Source organism: Schizosaccharomyces pombe (assembly GCF_000002945.2).
Source record: "Schizosaccharomyces pombe strain 972h- genome assembly, chromosome: II".
In the NCBI taxonomy this organism is placed as follows: domain Eukaryota; kingdom Fungi; phylum Ascomycota; class Schizosaccharomycetes; order Schizosaccharomycetales; family Schizosaccharomycetaceae; genus Schizosaccharomyces; species Schizosaccharomyces pombe.
The window spans coordinates 1,489,799-1,516,235 of record NC_003423.3 but is presented as its reverse complement, the minus strand read 5'-3'; the positions used below and the strand labels follow the sequence as shown (position 1 = coordinate 1,516,235).

General features: G+C 35.5%; 13 protein-coding genes, 16 long non-coding RNA genes and 2 other non-coding genes across 31 annotated transcripts, besides 1 other annotated feature; 15 read left to right on the top strand and 16 right to left on the bottom strand.

Moving 5' to 3' along the window:
• Window positions 1–3: 3 nt before the first annotated feature.
• On the bottom strand, window positions 4–500 carry SPOM_SPNCRNA.5221. The gene has a single exon (NR_194576.1). It is a non-coding gene; the product is annotated as a non-coding RNA (long non-coding RNA).
• Window positions 57–2,230, top strand: tas3 (RITS complex subunit 3). The gene has a single exon (NM_001021529.3). The coding sequence runs from the start codon at window positions 108–110 to the stop codon at window positions 1,755–1,757; it is 1,650 nt and encodes a 549-aa protein (NP_595635.1). The 5' UTR covers window positions 57–107; the 3' UTR covers window positions 1,758–2,230.
• SPOM_SPNCRNA.5220 lies at window positions 711–1,023 on the bottom strand. Its single transcript, NR_194575.1, has one exon. It is a non-coding gene; the product is annotated as a non-coding RNA (long non-coding RNA).
• On the bottom strand, window positions 1,149–1,557 carry SPOM_SPNCRNA.5219. Its single transcript, NR_194574.1, has one exon. It is a non-coding gene; the product is annotated as a non-coding RNA (long non-coding RNA).
• A 42-nt stretch (window positions 2,231–2,272) lies between the features above and the next one.
• ucp8 (UBA/EH/EF hand domain protein Ucp8) lies at window positions 2,273–6,037 on the bottom strand. The gene is made up of 4 exons (NM_001021527.3): window positions 5,506–6,037; window positions 5,232–5,355; window positions 3,001–5,186; window positions 2,273–2,902 (listed from the first exon to the last, which is right to left on the bottom strand). Exons 1-4 carry the CDS (start codon window positions 5,653–5,655, stop codon window positions 2,873–2,875), a joined length of 2,490 nt encoding a protein of 829 aa, NP_595633.2. The 5' UTR covers window positions 5,656–6,037; the 3' UTR covers window positions 2,273–2,872.
• On the top strand, window positions 2,485–2,906 carry rpl4302 (60S ribosomal protein eL43). The gene is made up of 2 exons (NM_001021528.3): window positions 2,485–2,653; window positions 2,716–2,906. The coding sequence occupies exons 1-2, from the start codon at window positions 2,497–2,499 to the stop codon at window positions 2,841–2,843; spliced, it is 285 nt and encodes a 94-aa protein (NP_595634.1). The 5' UTR covers window positions 2,485–2,496; the 3' UTR covers window positions 2,844–2,906.
• Window positions 3,013–6,527, top strand: SPOM_SPNCRNA.5218. Its single transcript, NR_194573.1, has one exon. It is a non-coding gene; the product is annotated as a non-coding RNA (long non-coding RNA).
• Window positions 5,957–6,533, bottom strand: SPOM_SPNCRNA.351. Its single transcript, NR_150752.1, has one exon. It is a non-coding gene; the product is annotated as a non-coding RNA (long non-coding RNA).
• A 251-nt stretch (window positions 6,534–6,784) lies between these two features.
• Window positions 6,785–11,138, bottom strand: shy1 (cytochrome c oxidase assembly protein Shy1). The gene is made up of 2 exons (NM_001021525.3): window positions 10,559–11,138; window positions 6,785–10,475 (listed from the first exon to the last, which is right to left on the bottom strand). The coding sequence occupies exons 1-2, from the start codon at window positions 10,816–10,818 to the stop codon at window positions 9,863–9,865; spliced, it is 873 nt and encodes a 290-aa protein (NP_595631.1). The 5' UTR covers window positions 10,819–11,138; the 3' UTR covers window positions 6,785–9,862.
• Window positions 6,793–9,851, top strand: naa25 (NatB N-acetyltransferase complex regulatory subunit Naa25). Its single transcript, NM_001021526.3, has 8 exons — window positions 6,793–6,885; window positions 6,930–7,068; window positions 7,312–7,430; window positions 7,470–7,906; window positions 7,947–8,208; window positions 8,248–9,366; window positions 9,438–9,656; window positions 9,717–9,851. The coding sequence occupies exons 1-8, from the start codon at window positions 6,853–6,855 to the stop codon at window positions 9,822–9,824; spliced, it is 2,436 nt and encodes an 811-aa protein (NP_595632.1). The 5' UTR covers window positions 6,793–6,852; the 3' UTR covers window positions 9,825–9,851.
• Window positions 9,995–10,354, top strand: SPOM_SPNCRNA.5217. Its single transcript, NR_194572.1, has one exon. It is a non-coding gene; the product is annotated as a non-coding RNA (long non-coding RNA).
• Window positions 11,139–11,343: 205 nt separating the features above from the next.
• Window positions 11,344–11,869: a sequence feature (RNA overlapping with rRNA (SPOM_SPNCRNA.5216) was converted to a misc_feature.).
• On the bottom strand, window positions 11,738–11,904 carry SPOM_SPRRNA.33. The gene has a single exon (NR_151419.1). It is a non-coding gene; the product is annotated as a 5S ribosomal RNA (ribosomal RNA).
• A 307-nt stretch (window positions 11,905–12,211) lies between these two features.
• Window positions 12,212–12,283, bottom strand: SPOM_SPBTRNATHR.06. Its single transcript has one exon. It is a non-coding gene; the product is annotated as a tRNA-Thr (tRNA).
• A 170-nt stretch (window positions 12,284–12,453) lies between these two features.
• SPOM_SPNCRNA.5215 lies at window positions 12,454–12,680 on the bottom strand. Its single transcript, NR_194571.1, has one exon. It is a non-coding gene; the product is annotated as a non-coding RNA (long non-coding RNA).
• A 111-nt stretch (window positions 12,681–12,791) lies between these two features.
• Window positions 12,792–14,033, top strand: pht1 (histone H2A.Z-like protein Pht1). The gene has a single exon (NM_001021524.4). It carries the CDS (start codon window positions 13,175–13,177, stop codon window positions 13,592–13,594), a length of 420 nt encoding a protein of 139 aa, NP_595630.3. The 5' UTR covers window positions 12,792–13,174; the 3' UTR covers window positions 13,595–14,033.
• Window positions 12,971–13,692, bottom strand: SPOM_SPNCRNA.5214. Its single transcript, NR_194570.1, has one exon. It is a non-coding gene; the product is annotated as a non-coding RNA (long non-coding RNA).
• A 107-nt stretch (window positions 14,034–14,140) lies between the features above and the next one.
• On the bottom strand, window positions 14,141–16,028 carry cdc2 (cyclin-dependent protein kinase Cdk1/Cdc2). Its single transcript, NM_001356226.2, has 6 exons — window positions 15,993–16,028; window positions 15,860–15,950; window positions 15,623–15,791; window positions 15,250–15,550; window positions 14,843–15,148; window positions 14,141–14,788 (listed from the first exon to the last, which is right to left on the bottom strand). The coding sequence occupies exons 2-6, from the start codon at window positions 15,894–15,896 to the stop codon at window positions 14,708–14,710; spliced, it is 894 nt and encodes a 297-aa protein (NP_001342995.1). The 5' UTR covers window positions 15,897–15,950; window positions 15,993–16,028; the 3' UTR covers window positions 14,141–14,707.
• Window positions 14,221–14,561, top strand: SPOM_SPNCRNA.5213. The gene has a single exon (NR_194569.1). It is a non-coding gene; the product is annotated as a non-coding RNA (long non-coding RNA).
• SPOM_SPNCRNA.1438 lies at window positions 15,438–16,250 on the top strand. Its single transcript, NR_150321.1, has one exon. It is a non-coding gene; the product is annotated as a non-coding RNA (long non-coding RNA).
• wwm1 lies at window positions 16,238–17,733 on the bottom strand. The gene has a single exon (NM_001021522.3). The coding sequence runs from the start codon at window positions 17,433–17,435 to the stop codon at window positions 16,821–16,823; it is 615 nt and encodes a 204-aa protein (NP_595628.1). The 5' UTR covers window positions 17,436–17,733; the 3' UTR covers window positions 16,238–16,820.
• On the top strand, window positions 16,969–17,767 carry SPOM_SPNCRNA.5212. The gene has a single exon (NR_194568.1). It is a non-coding gene; the product is annotated as a non-coding RNA (long non-coding RNA).
• Window positions 17,768–17,841: 74 nt separating this feature from the next.
• prl24 lies at window positions 17,842–18,572 on the top strand. Its single transcript, NR_150655.1, has one exon. It is a non-coding gene; the product is annotated as a non-coding RNA, poly(A)-bearing (long non-coding RNA).
• A 46-nt stretch (window positions 18,573–18,618) lies between these two features.
• On the bottom strand, window positions 18,619–19,139 carry SPOM_SPNCRNA.5211. The gene has a single exon (NR_194567.1). It is a non-coding gene; the product is annotated as a non-coding RNA (long non-coding RNA).
• ivn1 (aminophospholipid translocase regulatory protein Ivn1) lies at window positions 18,681–20,312 on the top strand. The gene is made up of 3 exons (NM_001021521.3): window positions 18,681–18,797; window positions 18,856–18,994; window positions 19,217–20,312. The coding sequence occupies exons 1-3, from the start codon at window positions 18,745–18,747 to the stop codon at window positions 20,138–20,140; spliced, it is 1,116 nt and encodes a 371-aa protein (NP_595627.1). The 5' UTR covers window positions 18,681–18,744; the 3' UTR covers window positions 20,141–20,312.
• sws1 (SWIM domain-containing Srs2-interacting protein 1) lies at window positions 20,225–21,406 on the bottom strand. Its single transcript, NM_001356225.2, has 2 exons — window positions 21,281–21,406; window positions 20,225–21,218 (listed from the first exon to the last, which is right to left on the bottom strand). The coding sequence occupies exon 2, from the start codon at window positions 21,082–21,084 to the stop codon at window positions 20,455–20,457; it is 630 nt and encodes a 209-aa protein (NP_001342994.1). The 5' UTR covers window positions 21,085–21,218; window positions 21,281–21,406; the 3' UTR covers window positions 20,225–20,454.
• Window positions 20,809–23,184, top strand: rsp1 (random septum position protein, DNAJ domain protein Rsp1). The gene has a single exon (NM_001021519.3). The coding sequence runs from the start codon at window positions 21,683–21,685 to the stop codon at window positions 23,165–23,167; it is 1,485 nt and encodes a 494-aa protein (NP_595625.1). The 5' UTR covers window positions 20,809–21,682; the 3' UTR covers window positions 23,168–23,184.
• A 126-nt stretch (window positions 23,185–23,310) lies between these two features.
• Window positions 23,311–24,657, top strand: mrps28 (mitochondrial 37S ribosomal protein uS15m). Its single transcript, NM_001021518.3, has one exon. The coding sequence runs from the start codon at window positions 23,415–23,417 to the stop codon at window positions 24,279–24,281; it is 867 nt and encodes a 288-aa protein (NP_595624.1). The 5' UTR covers window positions 23,311–23,414; the 3' UTR covers window positions 24,282–24,657.
• On the bottom strand, window positions 23,539–25,796 carry cog8 (COG complex subunit Cog8). The gene has a single exon (NM_001021517.4). The coding sequence runs from the start codon at window positions 25,623–25,625 to the stop codon at window positions 24,489–24,491; it is 1,137 nt and encodes a 378-aa protein (NP_595623.2). The 5' UTR covers window positions 25,626–25,796; the 3' UTR covers window positions 23,539–24,488.
• Window positions 25,237–25,515, top strand: SPOM_SPNCRNA.5210. The gene has a single exon (NR_194566.1). It is a non-coding gene; the product is annotated as a non-coding RNA (long non-coding RNA).
• SPOM_SPNCRNA.5209 lies at window positions 25,517–26,099 on the top strand. Its single transcript, NR_194565.1, has one exon. It is a non-coding gene; the product is annotated as a non-coding RNA (long non-coding RNA).
• On the bottom strand, window positions 25,700–26,428 carry SPOM_SPNCRNA.1437. The gene has a single exon (NR_150320.1). It is a non-coding gene; the product is annotated as a non-coding RNA, possible alternative UTR (long non-coding RNA).
• Window positions 26,429–26,437: the final 9 nt, after the last annotated feature.

The following is a 26,437-nucleotide window of genomic DNA, read 5'->3' as shown; positions in this document are numbered from 1 at the left end:
TAATATCCTTACTATCTAATGTTACACATACTCATCAAACTTCTTAACTTACTCCTAACCACTATAATTTAATGAGAGCTTTTGATCCTATTTGAGCTACGATTTTAATGGAGAAAGGAATCAAAAAATATCTTCCAAGTTTACCGTTTTTAGCTTGTATTTCAGACTTTCCCGAAAATCATGGAACATCTCGGCGATCAGCAACTGTTTCGCTAGAGCGAGTTCACGAATTATTCACTGAACATTGGCTTTCTAATCTAAAAAATAGGAGAGAAAAAAGGCAGGAACTAGCTGAAGAAGCAGTTTACTGCCGCTCTGAAATGCTATCGCAGAGGAAATTGCTGGCTGCTGTTGACTTCCCACAGCAACTTAAGAACAGTCCTGCTAAAGCAAAGGCAACCCATACTTCCTCTGGAGTCACAAAGGAGGTAAGAGCTTCAAAAAAATACACATCATCTAATGTTGAGTTTCCACTCGTTACGGATGGAAAGGAGAAGCCAGTGAAGTCGAAACAACTAAGAAAGAACTCCGTTACTGAATTTGAAAAACCTATAGAAACGAAAAAAAGCAAACATCGGAAAAGCAGAAACAAGTTTTTAGATAAAAGCTCAGGAAGCATGGAGATTGAATCGTGGGACAACTCTACTTCTGATTCAATAATAGAGTCATCTTCTAGACTGCATGAAAGCATTTCACTTCGTGAAAATGATATTCGCAGTTCTGACTCTAAGTCTGTTGGCTGGGATGATAATTCTACTGGATTTCGTGAATCTTCTAAGTCTCTTGATCATACCGATACGTCGATGTTTATGGAGCTTGATTCGAATAGCGATCCACAATTTCGTCCGAAGTATCAAGCAAAATCCTCTTGGTTTGCCCCCGATGATCCTGAAGCTTCATGGGGAAACCTGGATGATGGTTGGGGCGAAACTAATGGTTCTTGGAGCTCTACAGATGATACAAAACATTACAAAAACGAATGGGCGGAGAGTATAAATCTTGACAATTTCAATAGGCCTTCACAACAAGAGGATTACGACAAACCGAAAAACACTCAGGTTTCAAGATCATCGAATCATCATCGACGATATGATTCTTACCATCCAGATAGTCGTTCAGATTCATATAGGTCCAAACGAGAACATTACGATAATAGAGATACAGGGCCTCGAAGTAAGCATTTGGAGAAATCTTCGTATGTATACAACCAAAATTTTGAAGATCGCACTCATTTATCAGACCATGGAGCCCATTTTCATTTAGGGAATGCCAATGATTTTAATATGCAAGGTTCGTCGCGTAAAAGAAAAGCCTCTGATCGTCAACGTGAATCCAGAGAAAATGAGCTACCAACTAAAAAGCTTAACGCTTCTGATTCACATAACCCGCTAGCTTCCTTAACTACTGATAAAAATGATCTCTACATTAATTGGTTAAAATCTTTGTCATTTTTTCAAACCAATAGTTCTTGCGCTGAAGCTTTAGTAAAAGTCATTCCCCATTATCATAATAAATTGATCGATTTTTCTCAAGTCTTACAGTTGGTATTTTCCGCTTCCGAAAAGTTTCCAATTCAAGAGAACCAACCTTTGCCTGAGCAGCTTATGTTTTTGAGCAACCTCGAAAAACAAACACCATTTGCGAAAGCGGTAGGATCTTCGATTTATAAATTGGTAACAGGAAAGAACTTGTCTCTAGATTTTGCGAGCCAAATTTTGAAAGAGGCTTCAATTTTAGAGCATAAAAACGAAAAATGAAAGTAGTTTACTGACTCAAGTACACCTGGTACTAAGTTAGCTATGTTCATTTTTCATGATGTATTCTAGTAACTTTGAATATTTTAAGGCTTCAAATTCTTTCAATAATCACGCATACATATGTTTCATCGTTCACTTCTGTTAATGCTTCCATACTTTTGTTCTATTACTAATCCCCATTGTTAATGAAGGCACGATGAGTTTTAAAACATTAATTTTTCTGAATTTACTTCTCCAATTTTAGAATGTCTTTTATATCTCTTATGTTAACTGTTTATGACCTAAATGATTGTTGTACACGTTTTGCTTCACCTTTTAAACTAATATTGAAAATAGTGAAGAAAGTGAAAATTGATACTTTGTTATTCTCAAATAACTGCTTGAGCGCCTTAATTTTTAGCTTTTCATTTAATAATTTGATCTTTTTATTACTTAGTTTAATATATATTTACTTGTCGCTACAAGTTTCATTTAAGACAAACCGATAAACTAAATGAACAAAAATATAAATAGTAAATTTAATTTATTTATATTTCAAGCATGCTGTAAATCTTTTAACATGATTGTAAAAGTAAATAAACTTTTGCAAATAATTAGTGAACTACACAGATGCGTTTAATAAATTAGCGACGCAGAGTGTGTTAACCAAACAACCCTACCCTATTAGTGAAAACAGTCACGGTAATCCACCTGCGAGTAGGAACATCTGAAACCAATTTTGTAACTTGTCAACAACACAATGACCAAGCGTACCAAAAAGGTTGGTGTCACTGGCAAGTACGGTGTACGCTACGGTGCATCTTTGCGTCGTGATGTTCGCAAAATCGAAGTTCAGCAACACTCTCGTTACCAATGTCCTTTCTGCGGCCGTTTGACTGTCAAGCGCACTGCTGCTGGTATGTATTAGTCATTGGGATCTTTAGATTTGTGTGGAATTATTTCTAACGTTTATGTATAGGTATCTGGAAGTGTTCCGGTAAAGGTTGCTCTAAAACTCTAGCTGGTGGTGCTTGGACTGTAACTACCGCTGCCGCTACTAGCGCACGTTCTACAATTCGTAGATTACGTGAAATGGTTGAAGTCTAAATGTCATAATTGATTGATTCTCACATACACTAAACTGAGCTAAGTAATATATTCGCGGCCTGTAATTGTTAGTAATGTTGCTTGTAAAATCAGAATAAATAAAAGTAAAGCTGCACATGTACTTTGAACATGAGAGTTTGCTATCTGAATCGCTTACTTCGTTCACATCATAGTTAGTAGCTTCTAAAGCTATCACAGCTTTCTCTCTGGGAAAGCCCATTGAAAGTAGTTCTTGTAACAATTCGTTGTCGTTTTGGATTGATTCATAACTTTGTGGGGGACTTTCAGGTTGGCTAACATAATTCATTGGGGTAGAAGAGTTGGCATGCGTAAGTGGTGCTGGAGGCATCGATGGCGAAATTGAAGATCTTACTGGTGGTGGTGGTGGGTGATGTTTTACAGCAGGAGTGGGAGCAGGAGTAGGAGGAGCCGGTGTAACCTGTGGCTTTATAGCAGGTGAGTTCACCGCTCCCGTACCCATTGGAGACATTGAGTCAGCTATTATACTATCGATTTTGGCTTGCAGTTTACGTAACTCTTTAACTGCCTGCTTTTTACCCATGCCCACACTACCAATTTGGGTGCTTAATTGCTGGTCTGCTATTAAGCTTTGAGAAATCTGTTTTTGAGCTTCTTCTTTTATTGCATCCAACTCTTGAAGCTCTTCTCTAAGTATCATCAACCTCGTTTTCTTTTGCTCTATTCTTTGCTTAATGGTTTTGCCGCTCGTTTGAATAGTTTCCAAACCATATTTGGTTGACTCAATTTTCTCCTCGAGTTTTCTCATTTCTTCTTGCTCTTCTTCAGTTGGCTCATGAGCTGGTTCATCCGGTTCTTCAAAAGGTGCCTCTGTTGTTTGTTGATCATCAAGAGCTGCAGATGTAGATCCTGGGATAGTCGTTGCAAAAGAGGTAGGTAATGGCACAGACTTTGACTCTTCGATAGCGCTGATATTCTCAGGAGCTATATGAATTGATGTCTTGATCTGTTCAAAGCTTCTCTCTTCTTGTTGGGGGGCATTTTCTGATACGGCCTCTTCTTCTTTGATATCTGTCAGCGAACTGTTGACCCCTCCTGGAAAGCCTGCCATTTTTAATGGAATAGATTGGGTCGTAGGAGGGATTCCAAACATTTGGCCTTGCGTTGAAGAGCCACTTTCAGTATTTTGACTTATATCTGCAGTATTGGCTTGATTTTGTGTAGATACTTGGTCTTGGAAAGAAGTGTTCTGAAATGCAGATTGTAAATCTTCCAAAGATGAAGAGGGATTTTCATGTAAAGACACTGCAGTGGGTTCAAATGCAGCTGTATCACTGGAGGCTAATAGATTCAAAGTGCTATTTGGCTCATTATCAGCCACCGATAGTGGAACATTAGATACATTATCGTTTGTAAAAGCTACCGGTACAGCAGTGCTAGCATTGGTATCATCAGAAACCAGATTTTGTTGCATAGTTGGTTCAGTCGGGTTATCGTCATATGCAAGTATGCTTGCAAGAGATTTACCTGAGAGTCGTAACTTTATAATTTCCATAGCTACAGCGAATTCATCTTTGTCAATATAACCTCTATCTTGAGTGTCGACTGTATCCCATATACGAGCAAGCTCTTCAGAGTCTAAATGAGATGCCATAAAAAAAGGTACCGCTTCACCGCCCACGATATATCCTTTGTTTTCATTGTCAATCTTAGAAAATAATTGATAAAAATTAGACCGATCTTCGGGAGTAATTAAGGCTTTTATATTAGCTTGAGGATCAATTGTTTGTGGGGGTGATGAGTACTTGTTGTCAACAGCAGATTGAGCATTATTATCTGCGGAAATCTCATCCAATTTAGAAGACTTGGTAGAGGATATGCTTTGTTGATGAGAGAGTTGCTCAGTATTCACTAAAGATGGCTGAGTAACACCTTGTTCAATATTTGTATTCATTGCTGGGGTTTCACTTTTTGCGGATTCAATAACATCAGCGGGCAAAGAGCGTGGAAGATGAATCAAGTTGTATTGTTTACATATTGCAACTAAATGTCTTGCAATAACGTATTGATACATTTCAAGGTACCCAACATGGGCAGAATCAGCAAGATTCCATATTTGAGCGAGTACGGCGTAATGAAGTGAAGATTTTAAAAGAATAGGTTTTGCAATTGAACTTGGCATACAGCCTGGCCTTGCTGAATCTTCATGTCCTCGAAGATTTTCACGAAACTCCTTTTCATATTCGGAACGCTCGTCCGGGTTAATGGGGATACGGAAAGGGGTAAAATCAGCCGTTTCTGAAGATGAACGCTTAATATGATGGTCGTCTTTAGCTTGTTTTGGTAAAATTGGAGGATCTCCGGCTGATTAATGTTAGAATATAGCTAACTATTAACGCATTTTCATACCTTTATTATAATCTAGCTCTTGCAAAGTTGCTCCACGTTGAGCCTGAGAAATTAATCGAAAACAAGCATAAACCTGATTACGATCAAGTGATCCCTTATCCTCTTGATCACAATAATCCCATATCTAATAAATTGGCAGTTAGATATATATTTTTTCTTTTAGAAAGTGCAACGCTTTAATTTATAACATTCCACTCTTAGATTTAAACTCTAAACTTTAAGAGATAAAAACTGCTATCCCAAAGCTTTTGATTGAGGAATGAATTAAACATACCTTTGCTAATATCTTTTGAGGAAGACCAAACTTCAAAAGAAAAGGTCCAATAACACTTCCTGGGATTAAATCTTTCTGTTCTGGGTGGAGAGACTCAAGCAATCGGTCAAACTCCTGCTGTTCTATAGGGGATAACTGCAAAGGCTGCATATCCTATTTATGAATAAAAAAATAATTGCGGATAGTTAGATGTTAACAATTGTGAACTCTAACTCAATAAAACGTTTCTGATTTAAAACAAATACAAGTCATGAAATTAAACCTATCGGCGAATGTAACCTTTTATACAGAGAAAATAACAAAAAAAAAGCGCCTCTTTAAAGCCAAACGTTTAAAGAAAAATAATATGAAATTTACGCAAACAGGGCTGGATCGCGTAGATAGACTGAATTTTGGAAAATTAGAAGCAAAGCGATAAAGTCGGATCTCAAAGGAATAAAAAATAGTCCGTTGATTAAATTTAAAATACGCTAGTAATTCTCTAAACTTCGTCTGCGCTTTTCAACAATAATCAGTTAAACCGGCGGTTGGTGGAGAGCAGTTAATACTTGACAAGCATATCATTTACATCGCACCTCCTTAGTACGATTTATTTAACGATAAGTAACACCGTCCACGTGCTGACCAGCCTATTTGAAGAATAACGATATCATAGAGCTTACTGTAGGATTAATAAAAATATCATCAAAATGGGGAAAAAATTGAAAGATTATGAGAAGTATATGATTATTAAATAAAATAAAACTTTTAAGAATTGATACTGAGTTTTGATCTTTAAATTTAGTGGAGATACTCATTAAACAGCCTTATACCTAAATGAAAACTGAAAGGTTTACTGCGTTTACCTAGCATGCTTAGCAATGAATTAAAGGATTGCTCAATTACCTAGCTTTCTGAATATTACGCTAGCTTTCTACTCCCTTGCCATTGTAAAATACTTTTCTGGTCATCCCGCTGCTTTTCAATGAAACTGCTATTCATTGACAGCCTCTCAACAAAAGATGGGTTTCTCAAATTAAATGTACAAAAATTATGCATATTTTATATTTATTTGAGCACAAAATCACATTATATGACCATGCCGTGGATATACAACAAATTTTACAACACCAGGTATTTCTTTACGGCTTAAGGAAGTTTTAGTTATGACTGTAAATTGTACAGCTGTGAATATATTACTTAACCATAGTATACCCTTTAAACCAATGCAATTACACTTTTGCAGTAGATATATATCCAGATTCTACCACGCTGGCTATAATATTCTCCTCTGTAGAATAATAATTTGACTGCAACACCTACCAACTTCTGACTACTGTTTGGGCTTTAATTTCATTGCCTACTACAATGCGTCGTTCTGGGAGTAAAGAATCAACAATTGTAAGTAATCGAGTTATGTTTTTAGCTGTTAACATCCTTTTTAGGTTTATTCAGCGTTATCCTTGGCTCAGGCAGGACGTGGTCCCGAGGCTCTAGCACTTTTAGAACCGTTAAAATCGACTCCCATCAACAGCTTGGAACTTTTAGACATTATACAAGCTGTTTATGATGATCAAAAGAAGGGTAAGTATAATTAGGTTCTATTGAACAGATGAACATAAATGTTGATAGCACTTTGGTCGTATTTTTTATTTTGAATATTCTACTATTTCCTTGAGATAAAGGCTTTAGTTATTTGATCGGTTAAACTTTGCTTAAGAAAAACGATCTTTGTTCTTTTCGTAGCTTGATGATTCAAGTGCAACGTTTTATTTCTCAATGGACTTGTTTTTACCCTCTTACTTTTAAGTTATTAACTATTTGAAGGAGAAGAATCGTTTGTATTTTGGGAAAAGTTCTTGCAAACTTATGGAAAGCAGGAAAAAAACTTATTAGCTTACTTCAAAGCATCTATTCGCATCAAATCATTGTCTCACCAAAGAAAGGTAAGATCTTAATTTGTTTTTTTTTTACTAACTCCTCAGGCTGCTGTAGAATTGCAAAAGAACTTTCCTTCTAGGAAACATACCTTATGGGTTATCTCATCTTTGTATCTTTTGTCCAAAAAGTCGGAAAATGAGGTTGAACAACGTTTGCTGAAAGCACTAGCTGAAAAAACTGCTAAACTCATTTTCGAAAAACCAACAGGTTATATCGATTCTTGTGAGGAGTTTCATCTTTATTTAGACGTGTTGCTTTTAGTGGGAGACAAGGACAGAGCGTTAGATGCTTTAATACATCAAGATGCTGATCGCTTTGTTGATGCTGACGCCGACCTTCTTTTGAGGAAGCTTGAATTGCTTGCTTCCTGTGCGCGTTGGGATTCTTTATTCACGTTTTCGCTTTCTCTTTTCCAAACTGGGAATACTGATTGGAAGGTTTGCAAAGCTTTGCTGGATAGTGCTTCCAATGATGATTCAAAGTAAGTTTTTTTTTTTGCATTATTACTAACTTCTCCATAGATTAGTCCCATTAAAGGATTGTATATTGAAAGCGTTGTCAACCAGCAGCACAAAAAGAAATCTTCATTTACTTTGGATTGAAGCCAGCGCACGGTTTTTTCCTGAAGAACACGAATCAGCATTACTTGGCTATATCAAAAAGCTGTATATGAAACCAATTGTTTTTGAAGATTTGAGACCTTATCTATTGAAGCTGAATGTTGATGCACAACACCGGTTATTAGATGCATTTAAGTTGGCTGATCTAGGTGAATCCAATGAAGTAAGTATTTATTCATCTTTCAATATTAACTCGTCGTAGTCTCAAAAAGTCGATAAATTATATGCTGAGGTTTTGCTTCTGAAGATCCATTTTTTGCTCTTTGAGTCGTTTACTGCAGAATCGGTTGTCGATTACGTGCGTAGATGCTTCGTCGCATTTGAAAAGGGTTTGTCTTTAAGTAAAGGCTTATTACCCACTGACTTTACGCACGGTTATGAAGCTTTGTTATTAGCAGTTCATTCATTGATATATATGTGGGAGGGGAATAAGGATTTAAAACCTGCCGAAAAACAAGCTTTAATTTTTGACGCAATCTGTCTTTTAGAAAAAGGCATTACTTATAGTCAACATAACTTTCATTTAAAGCTACCCCTTATTCGTTTATATCTTCTTCTTGATGGAGGCTTCCCTGCTGCTGCTAAAGTTTACGACACTATGTCCATTAAGCAAATTCAAAACGATACCCTTGATCATTATCTCTTGACTCGTGCTACTACCTATTATCCATCTTCTGTTACTTCTCACTATATTAACTCAAGTCTCAAAATATATGGTTCGAATGAGTTTGAAACACCAGAGATGATTTCTATGGCTTATGAAGATGGTGCTTACTCTCAAATCGAAGATATGCGTAATTTCCGATCCCGTTTAGACCACAGTACCTGGAAAAGCATTTCTTTGGTCGAGCGGGCTAGGATACATTATCTTACCGCTTTTAAACCACCCAAACAGTATCTTCCCAAATGTTCATCTCCGAAAGATAATCGAGATTTAAAGGTCTTTGCAGATTATGGATCTGATAAATTGCCAACAGTTGAAGAAAGTTTAAGAAATTCGCCTAAACCGGACACGCTTTGGATCCATTTGACTGTCATTGGTCATTCTCTCGTTCAAGACAGCATAGTAAACGGCGATTTTGAAAAGGCCGTTTTAAGTGCTAAGGAAATGGAAGTTTTGTGCGAAAACAATGATTTATCGAAGCAATTAACTTCGGAAGAAATTGTTCATATGAAATTATTGATCCAACTGGGATTACTTTCGGTAAAGGTCAAGAACGGAGACTACGAAAATTCCTCGTTCGAAACGATTGAAAATTTAATTGAGTCATTCGATTATGAGAACTCCACGCCTTTAAGTCAATTGACAAAGTACACTGAAGTAAGTTTACCAAACTGGTTTTTTTTTTTAAAAAAAATGATATAAAAATTTCTAAACTAACCGAATTATAGATCATAAATGACCTTATCACTTGTCTAAACAGCTTCCTATATCACGTGTCAGCTACCAAGAAAAAAGAATTTACCAGACAATACCAACTTCTTAAAAACATCAGCAGTAACAAATTAGGAAGTATCTCTGGAATTACGAAGCATAAAAAGAAGGCCGCCAGAAAATATGTATCAGAATTGTTGTCAAACTCTTGGCTGAGCAATTTATCTGAAACTCAGGTACGTGATGATTATAGAGCATTAAAATTATAGGCATGAGAACTAACTTCCTAATAATAGGTTCCTTACGATCCGAAGTTTGCAAAACAAGTTGGTGAAGGAATGATCGATTCATACATTCAAACGACGGACGCAGTAAGCAAGCTTCCAAAATTTGTAAAATTTTAGGTAGATAATATTTAGAAACTTATAAATATGAAAATTTTTTATAATCGTTTGTTGTTTAGAATCTTGCTTCTTTCGTATGCAGAATTCAGAGAAGATGTGCCTGAACCTCTCTTAAAATAGACGTAAAGCATTATAGCTGATACCACACTTAGAGAATACCAAGTGATAATATATTCTGTATGACTGTTGAAAATTTCAACTTTTAGAGGATGACCAAGAGGCAAGCCTCTCTTAACATGATCGGCTTCTTGCAACGGTGTAAGCGATGGTTGTAGTTCTGTTATCAAAATGGGGAGAGTTCCTTTCAATTGTGCAAACTCACGAACATTTAAGAAGTAAAAAGAATTTTTTTCAGGCTCATTCTTCATCATAAATCTTGGCTTATCAGTATGTTGTCTCAAAAGACCTTCAATGACCACTGGACCTTTAGGTAAAGAACTAGGATCTCGAGAAGACTGTTCAGCAAATGATCGAGCAATCCATCCTCTGTTGACTAAAATTCGACGCCCATCGTCTAAAATAAATGGGGTTACTACGTGATAGCCAGGTTGGCCTTCCTTCGTTCTTGGACCGACCAACATTTCTTGGTCGTGACAAAACACACCACGAAGCAAAACCCTAGTCCACTCAAGTTTTTTTGTATCTTGCTCTCTAAGTGATTATGTTAGCTTAATGTAAAAAACGACAGTTCAATTGCAAAACGTGCAATTTGTGTATATGTTAACTTAACGTACGTAACAGTTTTCGGTAATAAAATTGCGGGCTGTTGAAGCCTTTCCGTGAGTGTATTGATGATACCCATTTTCCATTCTCGTCGCTTTACCTGCCAAGTTCCTAAAGCAAACGTGACAATTGGAACGGCAGAAAGCAATCCAACTAAAAATTTATTTTTTTTAGGCCTCACAGTTGTTCCTTCAAGAGTACTCAAATAGCGAAAGACACACGGTCCACGCTTTGAGAATGTGAATTTAGTAGCACTTTTCCACCAAAACATGATAGACAGGAATCCAAGATTCAATCGAAACAAAAATAAAAAGAAAAGATTAAATCCTAAAAGGAATCAAACAATTGATATTTATATTCAATTCAAAAACTTTTAAAATGTTGCAAAACGGAGTTAACTTGAATGGCCTCTACTAGCAGCAAAATCCCACTCAGGTCTTCTGATACTACTGTAAAGCGTAAGTAGAATAGGGCAATTGACTAGAATCTTCTAAGCGAAAACGGAATATTGCTATAAAGAAATAAAATTTTCTTAGTCAAATCCTTCGACAAGTAAGATACTGTTCAATACGGGGCCAGTTTGTTGATGTTGACAGCTAAGAGAGACGCGAATGTCTAAGTAGGTACCTTTGCGTATTCACTCCAAGCTTCTACAAGTCACATGTCTTTTTTAAGTAAAGGAAGCGAAATCTGCGCTATAGTTAAATAATATAATAGCTTAACATTTGTTATCTTTCGATAAAGCAATATATGTTCTTACGACGTATGTTTTAAAGTAAACAATCGTCTTTATTAGTATGAAACTATGAATTGGTTTTTATGAAAAGCTAGTTGAGCAAAATTAGCGGTTTGGATTCGACATCTGAATAGAATTTTAGTTAAACTTGCTCCCACACTACTTATGCCCAAAGTTTTACCGAAGTTGACAGTTTAATCAACAATTCCTGAATTTGCTTATACTTGGTGTATCCTTTCTAAAAAAAAACTAGAAGATTTTTGTTACTGTACTTGAAAATACCTATTATAATCTGTGGCTACAACATCACAAGGTCAGAGTCTATACCCATTGTTCTTGGCTACAAAAGATCAAGTCCAGAAGGAGCTATCCATAACCAATATTACAAGGCATGCAAACATATTTTGAGAGTACATCATGACTTGTTAGGCAAGTAGTAAGAAAGACGGATATAAAAAAATAGCCTACAGCACCCCGGATTCCCATGTTGTCTCCAACCATAGTACTAACGAGGCCCTCAGACGCTTAACTGCAGTGATCGGACGGGAACTGGTGTTTTCGCCTAGGTATGGCCGTAGACATTAAACATTCTAGTTTATAAATTATAAAGGTTAGAAAAAAAGTTTACCGGTAGTTTATAAGTTGTTTGAAATTAATGGGTAAAGGTTTTTGTGCTTTTATTTTAGTTTATTGCAAACATAAATCAGAGCTTTAAAGTTTGTATTTAGTATAACCATACATTAAGAATTGCGAAACAACTGCAGACTCCAAATTTAGACTGGAAAACGTCTTACTCGGAAAAGAGATTTTGCTGCTATTTTATCATTATTAACACTCACTTTGCTATTAACGTTACAGTCATATTAATATCATACCCAAAAATTTGAAATCTTTTTTCCGCATGAAAAAGAATATAATATAATGTATATGCCTCCACTCGGAATCGAACCAAGGATCTTCGCATTACAAGTGCGATGCTGTACCACTAAGCCATAGAGGCAGTATCGTCGGAATGTATTTATTAAATTATATATACTAATGCTAGTTTTAATACTCGACAAGTTGGCTGGTCAAAAAGTAGTTTCTTAATCTGCTGTTACTGATCGCTTTCGACAATAACAATTAAATAATAGTGCAGTTTATTTATTTAAAAGTCTTTTGTTGACATAGGATTTTGTTCAAGATAAATGGTTGAATATAGTTTAGTAGAACTACAACCTGCAATCAGGCAAAAAGCATGAACAAACTAATATAGCTCTAAAGTAAAAAACTATTTGAATCATTTGCTATACAGATTATTAGGCACCGACCCTTCAGTTATTTGACTACAAATGTTAACATGTCAATAAGTTAGGCATTCTCTGGTTTTCTTGATGTAAATAAACTGACGACATGTACCGTATCTACGTAAGAGCAATTAACGAATACTGTAACCATTTCTTATAATGCTTAACAATGTACGACATACCGCAGTGCACCCAAAAGTTTGAGTAAACTAGTACAAAGGTGTTTGGCCTCCATACACCTATGGATGTTCAAGAAAAGGCGAAAACCTAAGGATCAAATAAGTTTTTGATTAAATAAATTATATAAGGGTATTTATAAACTTACATCTATGAATATTAAACCCACAATATGAGAGTATGCAAATATGAGACGTTTCAAGAATTTAGCTGATTTTTTTATACATTAAAAAAACGTTTCATCCTTTGTCAATATTCTATAAATTTATCCTCTGTTGTTAGAAATTCGAAAACTTGATGTTTAAAGGTACAGCCCCTCTGTACGCGGCTTTATGATATTAAGACACGCACCTCGCGTTCACGAATCTGCCTTCTCCCTAACACACAAAACATTCGCTTTTTGCAATTGCAATAATCGATTCAAAATGATGTCTGGAGGCGGTAAAGGTAAACATGTTGGAGGTAAGGGAGGTTCTAAAATCGGCGAACGCGGTCAAATGTCGCATTCAGCTCGCGCTGGTTTACAATTTCCTGTTGGACGTGTTCGACGCTTTTTAAAGGCAAAAACTCAAAATAATATGCGCGTCGGTGCAAAAAGTGCTGTATATAGTGCTGCAGTCCTTGAATATTTGACCGCTGAAGTCTTGGAACTTGCGGGAAACGCGGCAAAAGATTTGAAGGTCAAACGTATCACACCTAGACATCTTCAACTTGCTATTCGAGGTGATGAGGAGTTGGACACTTTAATTCGTGCTACAATTGCGGGCGGTGGTGTATTGCCTCATATCAATAAACAGCTCTTGATTCGTACAAAGGAAAAATATCCCGAGGAGGAAGAAATTATTTAATCATTTTTGTGTTTTCGTTTCTTTTTACAATCTAAGGATTTATTTTATTTAATTGGTTACCTTTTTCTATGATTAAAGCATGGAAAGTAAAATGTGCATGCGCAGTTTAATGGAAATGCTCTTCCCTCCATGTATTTGCTCCCTTTTCATTCCTCTCAAGCCTCCAAACAAATTTGTCCTGCGTTTCATCTTTAGACGTTATATTTCCAATATGTCTCGTTTCATTCTGTCCAATTACACTTTGCCAGGTTCAATCGTTAGTATGTATCCATGCATCTAGTGGTTTCTCCTGCGCTGTTTAGTTTTACTTCTTGTTTATACGATTTATTAATTTTGAATTTTTCCAAACGCTCTAGGTATAGACTTAAGCTGTAAATGATGCTCGCTTAGCGTTCAATATAGTGTGAAATACAAATATTCATATCACTTTCATCTTGTAAAATTTAATAAACACGTATGTCTGTTGAACAATAAGCACATTTACGTTCTTTTACCGTTTGCTCGTAAAATTAATTCACCTCTTTGATACTAAATACATCTAAGTAAGTGCAGTTTATATGTTCAGAGCAAACACGAACACTAAAAACTAAAGTCTAAAGAATATACACCTTTTTTAATACTTAAGTATAAAAAATATGTAAATAGAATATAGTATAAATGAGGATTAAAAAACTGGAAAACAAAGGATAAGAGTAAGTAAGAAAAAGGGAGATTAAAAGGCTTCAGTTTTATCAGGAATGAAAGAAAAATAGATTTAAACACTCAGAGCCTGCTTTTGTAAAAAGAACGGCGATAATTCCCTTGACAGTCAAAGAAAGCATTTAAAGTGATATTTACAATAAAGACACAGTAAAGGGAACAGAACTAAAAACGTTACTAAATTCACATTTAATGGCAAGCTCAATATGTCAGTGTTTTTTATATGCCCTGTAAATTGCCCATTGTTTGAGTATGTTTTGAACAAACGCCAAGATTCGAAAAAGAAGGAGGAAAATAAATATTTTCGGTTTATAAATTGAGGTAATTTGTTAATAACTGATATCAAGAAACACAGCAAAGTACAGATAAAGTCAAGGATAGCGTTTTTAAAGGTTTAATAATAAGAGACGAAAATTAATGAAAATCACGAAGATAATTTTGTTGCAAAGCTCGTTTTGCACTAATGCGATGGGCAGGGTCATAAACAAGCATAGCCTTGACAAAATGGTTAGTAATTAGTCTTAAATAGATGGTAATGCAAAATCTTACAGAGAGTAATTCAATAGCGTCCTCTTCACCATTGGGAACAACTTTATGCAAATCCATGCGTTTCCAACGAGGAAATGTGGATTTGTAATCTTGCAAAAGCGTGACTCCAGGCCATACTTCTTCGTTTGGGGTACCTAAAACTTGAAAAATTTTAAAAATTTCGTCGATCTCAGAGTCACCGGGAAATAATGGACTTCGTCGAATCATTTCAGCAAAAATACATCCAACGCTCCAAATATCAACCCCAGTGGAATAATGTCTTGATCCCAACAATACTTCAGGAGCACGATACCATAAAGTGACAATCTAAACGGTTAGCGACACAAATTAATGCTGAAAGACCGTCAGTCAATATTCCAAATTTTTTGGGAATAAAGTCATACAGCCAAGTAAGAAAAAAAATATACCTCATGCGTATAGTTCCGCAAAGGGACACCAAATGACCTCGCAAGTCCAAAATCTGCTAGCTTCAAATTGCCTTCTTTGTCTATCAACAAATTTTGTGGTTTTAAATCGCGATGAATGATTCTTCTAGAATGGCAAAAATTTACACCGTTCACTAGCTGGTAGGTAAACTTTTGAACAAGTCTCGGATCTAAACTAGTGGCCCCAGTTTCTGAAATTCGGTCCATGTATTTTTTCAAATCCATGTCTAAAAACTCAAAAACAAGATACAACTTTGATTCAGCATGTAAAATATCCAAAAGTCTTAAAAAAGGGTTAGAAACAAAGTTTTATCAATGTAAACATTTCCCATGCATCCGTCAAGTAAAAACTTACCGAACACAATTTGATCGATTATTCTCATCATTCACTTCTTTAAGAAGCGAAATTTCACGAATAGCTGTGCTAGGAACTCCCTCAGATTCATCTTCAAGGCGAATTTTTTTCATGGCCACAATACGCCCTGACAATTTATGTCTTGCTTTATAAACAACGCCATAGGTTCCTAGCATTAGTCAGTATACGTGACAGAAAAGAAATTGGATAAGTCATAGCTTCCTCAGTTACACCTACCTTCCCCAATTTTTTCGACTTTTTGATAATTCTCCATTGCAAACCACTAAAAGAAGCAACCTAGCGGTATGTTTTTTGGAAAATAATTTTTCTAATATCTGTTAATAGAGATGCGAGAATGATCTCAAAATACGTTTATACAAATTTGCTTATGTTGTGTTGTGCTGTGGGTAAGCTTGCTCAACTAGCGATAGACTAGTGGAAACGCAGAGGACTATTATCAAACCGAACTTAGGGCTAGCGCTTCATGTTTCTAACTTATGAATTATACTGTTATCAAAAATGAAATTAGAAAAGTAGGACATAACTCATTACTTGCAATTTATACTAGGTGATCAGATATGAAGAACTACATAATCAAAACATCATCTGAAGACATTGTATAACCGTGAATTAAAAAATTGTAAATGTGAATATCAGTCAAAAAAGTGCTATTATTAAATAAATAAATTTACGGTAGGTTGGATTATCCTGAGTTGTCTAATATTTATAGACTAACCCTTTAAGATAAATGTGAAATTGTAAAAACTGTCAAAGACTTCTCCACCTGCTCGCAAAGAAAACAAAACATTTTTTTTTATTTAAAAGAAAAATAAATAAATAAATATCACACTTATAAAAACAAGCAGAATCCGTGTGTATGTCAGAAGTTACAGAGTCATAAAAAAAATCCAGATAGATAAAAAGCATTGCGAAGGAGAAAAGGTAAAAAAAAGTTAATATAAATAATAACTATTACTAGGGAACAGCATTGAATAAGTCAATATTCATTTACGACGAAGACTTTCGAGTTAACCACACTAATGAACTATCCCCGTGTACACACAGGTGTAAAATGAATGATCTTATATTTCTGCAGTAAAATATGTATTAATCGTTCATCTAATGTAATTTTTCTTGCGAGAAACACTTGTCAATAATGCAGTTGAACTCAATAACATAATCGATGCATGAAATTCCCTTAAAAGAAATCATTGCCAAAGTCATTACCTCCATAATCATCAAAATTGTTGTAGTTATTATCATCTACATAAACAACTTCTTCAGGACGATCAAAAGCTTCGTCCATTTCATGCATAGCCAAACCACCGACAAGAAGTCCGCCCAAACCAGTCACCATGGGATTAGACAAGACTCCGCTACGACCTCTTCTTGCAGAAGTAGCAGGCTGGGCATATACGGGTTGTGCGTAGGCAGGCTGGGCTGGGTAATAATTTGGTTGATTGGGATAATAATATGGTTGTTGAGGATAACCGCCCTGAGGGGGATAAGGCTGTGGAGCGGCCCCGTATGCTCTGTTTTGGGAAGCTGCGGGAGCAGGAGCAGGAGCAGCAGAAGAAGCAGAAGCGGCAGGAGTGGCAGGAGCGGCTGAGTTGGAATAAGAAGGAGGCGGTCCACTTGGGGGAGCAGAGTGGTCCACCGAAGGAGGTGGTGGAATAGTTAAACCACGGACCGGACATTCCCATTGCGGCTTTGCTTTGGGATCACTTTCATTAACATAAAAGTAACACTTGTAGCGTTCATCCCACTGAGCGACCCAGCCATTAGGGAGACCTTCACGAGTTTGATAAGCCATAATGGAATTTAAGAAATATGTTGAGTATAAATTGAGAGAAAAGTTTGGAATGAAGGGAATATCTTAAAAAATAATTTTTTTGGTAAAAAAGACAGTTAACAAAAAATAAATGAATTCTAATACTTCTATCTGCTCTGTACGCAAGAAGTAATGGTAACAACAAATGGAAAGAGAAAGAATACTTCTAGATAGTTGGCCTTTTGCAAATGAAAAAGCAATTGATCAAATAAATGAAATTCCGCGTATGATGGTGAGATAATTATAGTGGTTAAGATCGATAAGAAGGTTGGAGAAGTTTGATGCTAGCAGCAGTCATGGAGCTATTCGTGGTGAAAGGTGCCACTAGTATGCTTAATTTCTTAAACTAATATTCAGCTATACAGTGATTCTTATAGGCAGTTTTTTTTTAAATTTGTTATCTATTACATTACATTATAACGAAACTACTTGAGCAATGTAAGTAATCAATATTCATATAGCGATACTTAGCTGTTTCTACAAATCTACAGATATTATACAGGTAATTGAAAGTCTCAAAGAAGTGAAGAAGCGGATAAGTTCATCACTCTTAAACATTACTTTGAAAACCGCCGAACAAAACTTTATAAAGCTTAGAATAAAAATTGAATCACCACGCTGGAAACCCCCTTCTAACAACATAAACTAAATCATGAAGAGCAAAATGATATGATTCTAATTTTATGGATAAAAAGGGTACGGCGGTGAATCCTGTGTCTTGTGAATGTCATTCATTATTTAAAAAAACTTTTTCTGATGATGGTGAATATTCCACTGATTTGATTTATAAAAACCTTGAATACAAGCGGGTATATTATTTGATTTCCTTTTTCACCGCATGGAAAATTGCTATTTATTTCATTAATCCATCGGCTGAAATAATCTTTTCAAGAATACTGTGTATAAACGGCTACAAAAAAATTATAATTAACATAATTAAAAATAAGAAAGGTTTTTTATTGATTCACTGCAGCTGCTATTAGCGATTTCATATACGATTATAAGCAATGAACTTAATAAGTCATTCAAAATTTCACCCAAAAAAAAAATGCTTTTAGGAAATCAATACTATACGAGTTATTTACTATGAAATAACTTTGATATCTTTTGTAATCAATGCTTTTTTCTCTGTGTTTACATATAAATTGTGTCATATAACCTGCTAACCCAAGTGACAGCGAGAGAGTAAGGTGATGATGGAGTTTTGCGCAGTCTCGCACTTTTACCAAGGACCAAGTTAATCTTGCATTCTTCATATTCGTAAGCATTGTTGAATGCCTGATTATATACTATGAGTCAAACAGAAATAGTTAAAAAACCAAAGCATAAGAGATTTAAGCGCCCGTAAGTTGTCTTGATTACATTCGTTTTTTGGCAAATTGGTTTACTGATCCGTATGTAGTGACAAATCTCGGTTTGTTCAGCAAACACTTCCTGCTTGGCAGTTTATATTCACACCATGGACAGTCTTGCCGTTATTATTCTTATTAGGCATAGTGTTTGCTCCTTTGGGAGCTGGCATGTTTGTGGCCAGTCGACGGGTAAGTCTAAGCATCACGCGTTTCCATAGAGCTATATGTTTCAAATTGATAAACTGGGTATATTTTGCAATACATTACTGTATTTTGGAAAGATATGATTATTTGCGAATAATTTTTATCTGATTATAGCCTTATCCTTTGTCGGTGTTAGCACACGTGTAGCCCGAACGTTACCGAAAATATCATTTTTTCTAGATCATTTGCTAATCAACATTTTATTAGGTCAAAGAGCTGCGAATTGACTATACTGATTGCATGAATATAGGCGATGAGTTTAAACAAGTTCCTTCCACGAATATTGAGTTCCAATATAAAAATGTAAAAAATGTAACAGCGATGTGGAAATCATCAGGCGATGTATGTACTCTTCGTTTCCAAATACCTGAGGAAATGACGAGTCCCGTGTTTGCTTTTTATCGTCTCAAAAATTTTTATCAAAACCATCGTCGATATACTGTTAGCGCCGATATGTTTCAGTTGCTAGGCGAAGCACGAACTGTTGCACAACTGAAGAGCTATGGTTTCTGCAAGCCGTTAGAAGCAAATGAGGAAGGGAAACCTTATTACCCCTGTGGCATTATCGCAAACTCGCTTTTCAACGATAGCTATTCTTCTCTTCTACGATACGAATCCTTTGATAGCTCAAATTCCCTTGGACTTTACAATATGACTACAAATGGTACTGCGTGGCCGGAAGATAGAGAAAGATACAAAAAAACTAAGTACAATGCTTCCCAAATTGTTCCACCTCCAAATTGGGCAAAAATGTTTCCCAATGGATATACTGACGACAATATTCCCGATGTTTCTACATGGGATGCCTTTCAAATTTGGATGAGAGCTGCTGCTCTTCCAACATTCAGCAAACTTGCTCTTCGAAACGTTACTACTGCACTTCAACCTGGCATTTATGAAATGAATATCACTTATAACTTTCCTGTCACAGAATATAAAGGAACGAAAACTATTATGTTTTCAACAACATCCGTTATTGGAGGAAAGAACTACTTTTTAGGAATTCTTTATTTTGTTATCGGTGGGCTCTGCGCCGCGAGCGGTGTAATCCTTAGTATTGCTTGCTTGATCAAACCTAGACGCGTAGGCGATCCAAGATATCTATCTTGGAATAGAGGAAAAAGCTCATAAACGAATTTGAGTATCTTTACCATTTATTTTTACATATACTACTTCATGAACATTTTGGAATTTACTTTCCATTTAATCACTTATGCTAGCTTCGTCTTCCACTTACAATATTCTCTTTTTTATACCAGTTCAGGGTTCATGAACTTGCATCATAACTAAAGCATAACATAATCTGAATAAGACATTTTTTTTTAATCACGTTGTATGAATATCATATCGTATTTTCTTCTTTTACATTGAGAAAGCAATTTAAACGGCCCTTACTGTTAAATATCATAGTCAAGTCACAATTAAACGAATTGGGTTAACGTTTTTTAAATTACCAGATTATGGCAAGCACGTAAAATCGAAGCAGCTAAAATATGGGAACAAATCGTAGGGTGGTGGGAAAGACATCTTCCACCCCAGGTTTCTTGCTCATTTTTGGGCATTGGCTCGTCAAAAGATCTCGAGCTATTAAAAGCATTGTAAGAGAATTGAGAGCATGAACAATACCAATACTTCAAATCAATCGTAGTTTTATTATTCGAATCCACTTCACATTCCCATCGATGTAAAACTTCACCATCGGTTAATGGTAGTGGATGAATGCTTTTAGAATCCAAAATCAGCATAGCAGGTTGCCAGTAGTTACAAAATATAAAACTTAATGACAACCACAAGCTTCCAAAATCCTGGTCTTCCAACAGTAATTTTGACAAAGAGGTGTTGGGTGACTGTTGGAGCGCTTTATCTTGTAAAGAATCTAATAAAGAGCTTATAACTGAACGAATAGTGGAAGAAGGATCTAAATCTTTGTTACACAATGCCTTGGAGAAACTATCATTGTCAACGCCTTCAACATCAGGATCATTAGTGTGAGAAAATTTTGAAGATACAGGTAGAGATGAACTATTTAAAGTTTTACTGTGGTAACTATTCGAAGTAAAATGACCCTGCTGCATTGAAGTTTATTAAGACTCAGCAATGCCCCAAAACATAAAGCTCAAACAACATCCAGAAAACACAATTGATGACAATGAAGATAATAATCTAATTTATTGACTTATGCTGACAAGTTTGGATGATTGAATAGGCTCTTCAAAAAGATTAGCAAATTCGTTTCAAAGTATCACTACTTCTTTGTTCATCAACTCTTACCAAAAGCAAAACAGCAAAAATCTGCTTTGCTTTCGCTTGTTCTAATAAGCGGAAAACACGTAGCAAAGCTATAAACTAATGAAGTTGTAAAAATCACAAATTCGAGGGGTGTCTTTGTTTGCTCTAGTCAAGTATAGAAGATACAAAGTAGAGTTTAATCGTTAAAATTTTTAACTCGTTTTATTTTTCTTAACTAATATTTGCGAAAATAAAGAAAAAGGAACGAACGTTTTACAAGTTAATTTAAGTCGAAAACACTATTTCGAGCAGTTTCAGGAAAACCTCAAAAATCGGTTAGTTACAAAGGTTTCATTACTTGGGTGAAATTTAAAAGTTTTATAAACCAATTTCAAACTTTTTTATCTTTTTAAGAAAGGTGTCGCATATTTTAAAGGCTCGTGAATGGCGAGGACGGCGTTTCATGATGAATTTGTGGATTATTACACCATCCTTGGAGCGGAAAGTACCAGTAGTTATGTCGAAATTCGACAGCAATATTTAAAGCTTGTTTTACGATACCATCCCGATCGTAACCCCGGTCGGGAAGCCGAGGTTCTTCCACAGTTTCAGTTGATACAAAAAGCTCATGAAGTTTTAAAGGATCCAAAGCTTCGAGAGTTATTTGATCAAAGAAGATTACTAGAAGCCGGTCGCCCTGATGGGGTGCTGCGATTCCGTCCAAAAAAAAGTGGACCAAAGAATGATATTTCCACGAAAGTTGCATCCAAGGTTAGTGTCACAATGGCTACCAAATTTGCTGAAAAAAAGAAGAAACAAGACCGGGAAAACGTAGATTCGAAAGATAACAATATCACAAACTTCTCACTTCATCGATCTTTTTCCGCTTCCGGAAAAATGGAAAAGAACAATAGCTTTAAAGAGGTATCTACCTCAAAAAGCTACATATCATCTGGTTATTTGCATCCAAAAACGTCTCCAATTTTTAAGAAGAATGGATATGCTACTGAAAACGTGGTGGATCCAATTTCTAGTAGTCCTCGTTTTAAAGGCCCTAACTATAATAAATTTAATGCCAAGTTGTATTTAGAATCGCTTCGTGAAAAGCGACGCACCTATACTCCGTTGTCTGAGATATCCAATGGTTTGAATTCCAATGGTGTTGAAAATTCTTCAATAACAAAATCCTCTCCAAGAAGTTCTTCTTCATCAAATAATGAACGTTTTAAAGATACATCTGAAGAATCTATTATTTTTACTTCTCCAAACACTCCAGAGCACCCATCCGTTTATCAAACTGATATCACACCTGAAATAAAACTTGAGCATTCTGATAATAATTCACCATCAAAACCTGAAATTCCATTTAGACATCCCACTTCTAAACCTTTACCCCCTAAGCCCTTAAGTCGTTCTAAATCTTCTTCTCTTTCTCGAAATCAAACTCGGTCTCAGCTAAATGACTTGTCCGCAGAGAACGATTCAACATCTAACTCGACTGAGTATGATGACCAGCTTCAGTCGATACTGAGATCCCTTGCCATTGAAGGGGATGATGATGAAGTTGCTAAAGTGCTGCCCAAACCTCCATCCGTTCCAACTATCCAGGCACCCATCCCTCCAGAGGCACCGAGAAACCTGACTAATGCCTCTGTAGATAGCTATCTAAATTCCTTTGAAATGTATCAGAGACGCTGGTCGTCTTATTCTATCATTTATACACAGTATGCATTTCAATGGCAAATCTTCAAAAATAAATGCTTCCAACTCGACTTAATGAATACTCCTGGACAATCACGATTAATTGATAATTGGAAGGAAGGGTCACAAGCTATACAGTTATTTTATGCATATGAACAAATGCATTTGAGAGCTTTGGAAGAACTACAATCTTTAAAGGAAAGCCTTTTCGCATCTTTTGGTATATAATGATTATTATTTCCTCATTAAGTATTAAATTTAGTATTAAAATTTTTATTTGAAAATTTTATTTCTTCTTCATAACGTTTAACATTCAATTTATTAATATTATTTTTTACCCAGTTCACTTACCCATACTTCAAGCATACACCAGAACCAACGACTTTGTAAAAAGGGCATGTGTTTAATAGCTTACTCAGGGAGCGAATTGTAGCACGACTTTTCATTTTATTTTACATTACTCAGTTAATTTAAGATGAGACTTTTTGAAGGGGCTTTTCAGCCTTGGAAATTGGCGTCTACAAACTTGATGCAACAATGCCTTTTATTAAACAAAAAGTCTCAGTTTCATACAACATGCATTTTACAAGGTTTAAAAAAACAAAAAGCCAACCAACGTCGCAAACAAAATTTGAAAAGAAGGGAAGAGCTGCGAAAGCAAAATTTGGATACATTAGCTGACCCTATCATCGGACATTCGAGTGAATGGATAGCGAGATTATTAAAGCCGTACGAAATATTGGTGGAAAGAAAGAAACCAAATTTTCCTATACGTAGTATAAAATTTCCTGCATCAATGGAAACAATCAATCTTATTGTAGAGAAATTTGAAAAGATTAGGGCCTCGGCTACAGAAGAAACTAAAGATTTTATAAAGCTTAATGAGGTTAACGAATTTCCTTCTAGTGATACATCTTTGGAATCAAATCAAGATGGATTCGAGCGACTTCATCCACTTGCTGAAAGGTTAGAAAGGATGAGTCAATTAAGCGATCTTAGAAAAGAGAGCATTCACCGTATATTTAATATTGAAAATTCGAATTCTAAGACCTTAAGGTTGAATAATAAACAGCTTGCTGTAGAATCCTTTGCTAGAAATGAGCGAGATACTGGAAGTCCTGAAGTACAAGCTGCTGTCTACACAAGTCGAATTTTAGCGTTAAGCGATCATTGCAAGAATCATAAAAAAGATCAAACTGGAAAAAGGATGCTTCGATACTATGTTCATCAACGTCAAAGGATGCTCAAATATTTACGGAAAGTAAATTTTGACAGATATGTCCATTGTATAAAAAATCTTGGCCTTACGGACGAATTAGTTTTACGAGAAGTCACGCAGTAATAATTTGACGAAATTTATATTTGAAGTTTCATATAGTTAAATTCCCTCTCACATGCTAATCTCTTAACTAGATGTTTAACAAACATCCTTATCAATCATTACTGTTTACACCTATTGGATAGTAAGTTTTTGGCTTAGCACTTACCCTTAAAATGAGTAATAAGAACAATTAATTATTTGTTTTTTTTTTTTTAGGAAAAAATATATCTACGCCTGTTTCTCAGAAGATTGAGAATGGATCATTTCTAACCATTCGCTACCAAGTATTTTGGAGAGTGGTATAGAAATGTCTGTTCCCACTTTCGTTAAGCTTTGATTGCAATAATAAAGCTGAAGGAGTAGTGAGAATTTGGAAGTAGAATCTTTAACATTGGGCATAAATTTTTGTAAGACATAGCAAATTTCAAGTTGTAGTTTACGAACGAAGGACGAAAGAATATTTTGACCAAAGTTATTGAAGCCTTCGGGATCCATTTCAAAAGGTGACGCTGAAGTGCTGGTGGAATTAGGTATATCTACTGTACCTGCAGCGTTTAAACGATCATTTGATGACTCACCGAATACACTTTGATATTGAAAAAGGAGAGAAAATGCGCGATCACGAATGACCTGTATATATCTCCGTAAGTACAACTCAGGATTATTGTAGTCAAGCAATGGCACTAAATTTCGAAGGCTTGTTTGTAGTTGTTTCCATGAAAAATAAAGAAAAACGTATTTCAATTGGGCTTCGGACAGTTTTGCAGTTACCCGGAGATAGGTCACTACTTTGATTAATGAGTAAAGCTTTAATGGCTTCTGTAGCTGTAAAATAAGTTTCTCAGTAAGTTTAACCACCAGCGTTTCAACTTGAGTAATTAGTTCTTGAATGATAGAGTTTGTACCAAATCGATCTTTTAATCGATACGCAAGTGCTTGAAATTCCAACGTTTCGGAAAAGTAATTCCTTTCGATACAAGCGTTCATCAACTCTGGTAATTCCAGTATACTACTTAATTGCGGCTGAACTTGATGCATTAGTTTTGCATCTCTGTAATGCTCTGAAATTGAAGTTAGAAAGTTTTGGCTTCTCTTGACAGGTTCATATAGCTGATTTGTATGTAAAACAAGCTCTTTAAAATCGTGTCTACTGTTCTCGAGAAGTTGATAAAAGGCATCTTGATTCCTAGCATAATCGACTAATACATTGTAATTGTCTCGTAACAGTTGCTGGCGTTTTTGCACCAATTTTAATTTTTGAGCATGCAATTCGGCTTTTCGTTTCTCCAGTTCTGCATACGGTTTCATAGTAAGATCTCGAACAAAAGCATCCATTTCCGTTACATTATCCCCTATACTATCCATGTCTTCAAGATCTTTAAGCTTTCAAGTCAGGTTGTACAGCAAAACAATTCTTAGTGAAAACGCGTAAAAAAATCATTCACAACTATCTTCTAAAAAAAAGAAACTAATAGAATCTAAAAGAGCTACACGTTTGGATGAATGCGTTACGAATATAAGTACCTTATGTGTAGTAAGGGTTGGAAAGCACCAGCCTTAATGTAAGGATCCATTCTCGAGTAGAAACTTGCATCTTCATCTTGGAACACTGGCTAGATTTTCCGATCGTTTTGTTTAAAGGATTTAAACAATATTTAATTAAAAAAGGTTGAGCAATAGTATTCGCATTTTCTTTGAATAAAATAAAGCAAAAGCGCTGCGACAATTTAATTTATTTAACTTTTACATAAATCGTAGGCCAAAAAGTTATGAATCCAAAATGGTTATCCTAGGTAATGAAATAGATTGTGAATAAGACTGGATTGAACTGCCTCATCTATGCAGCCTGTATAGTGAAAATAAAATAGCTAGATAAAAAGCATGTAGCAATTGAAACAACCTCATAAAATGTAATGAATTATGAATTTAAGTAACAAATATCTATTTCTCGGACGGCAAAAGTCTAGTAAATATGTGTTTTAATTTCAGCGAACTGTAAACAATGGTGCATTTTCTTTACAGCATTAGTATAGTAACGAAATTTTTATCAAGCTTTCAACGTTTTCTTTACTATTGCACTTATAATTGTATTTGGAAATGAAAGACATATGGAGCTTTATTTCTCTTTCCTCTTCAGGTTTCTGAATTTATTGGATATAATGACACGGTGATACACG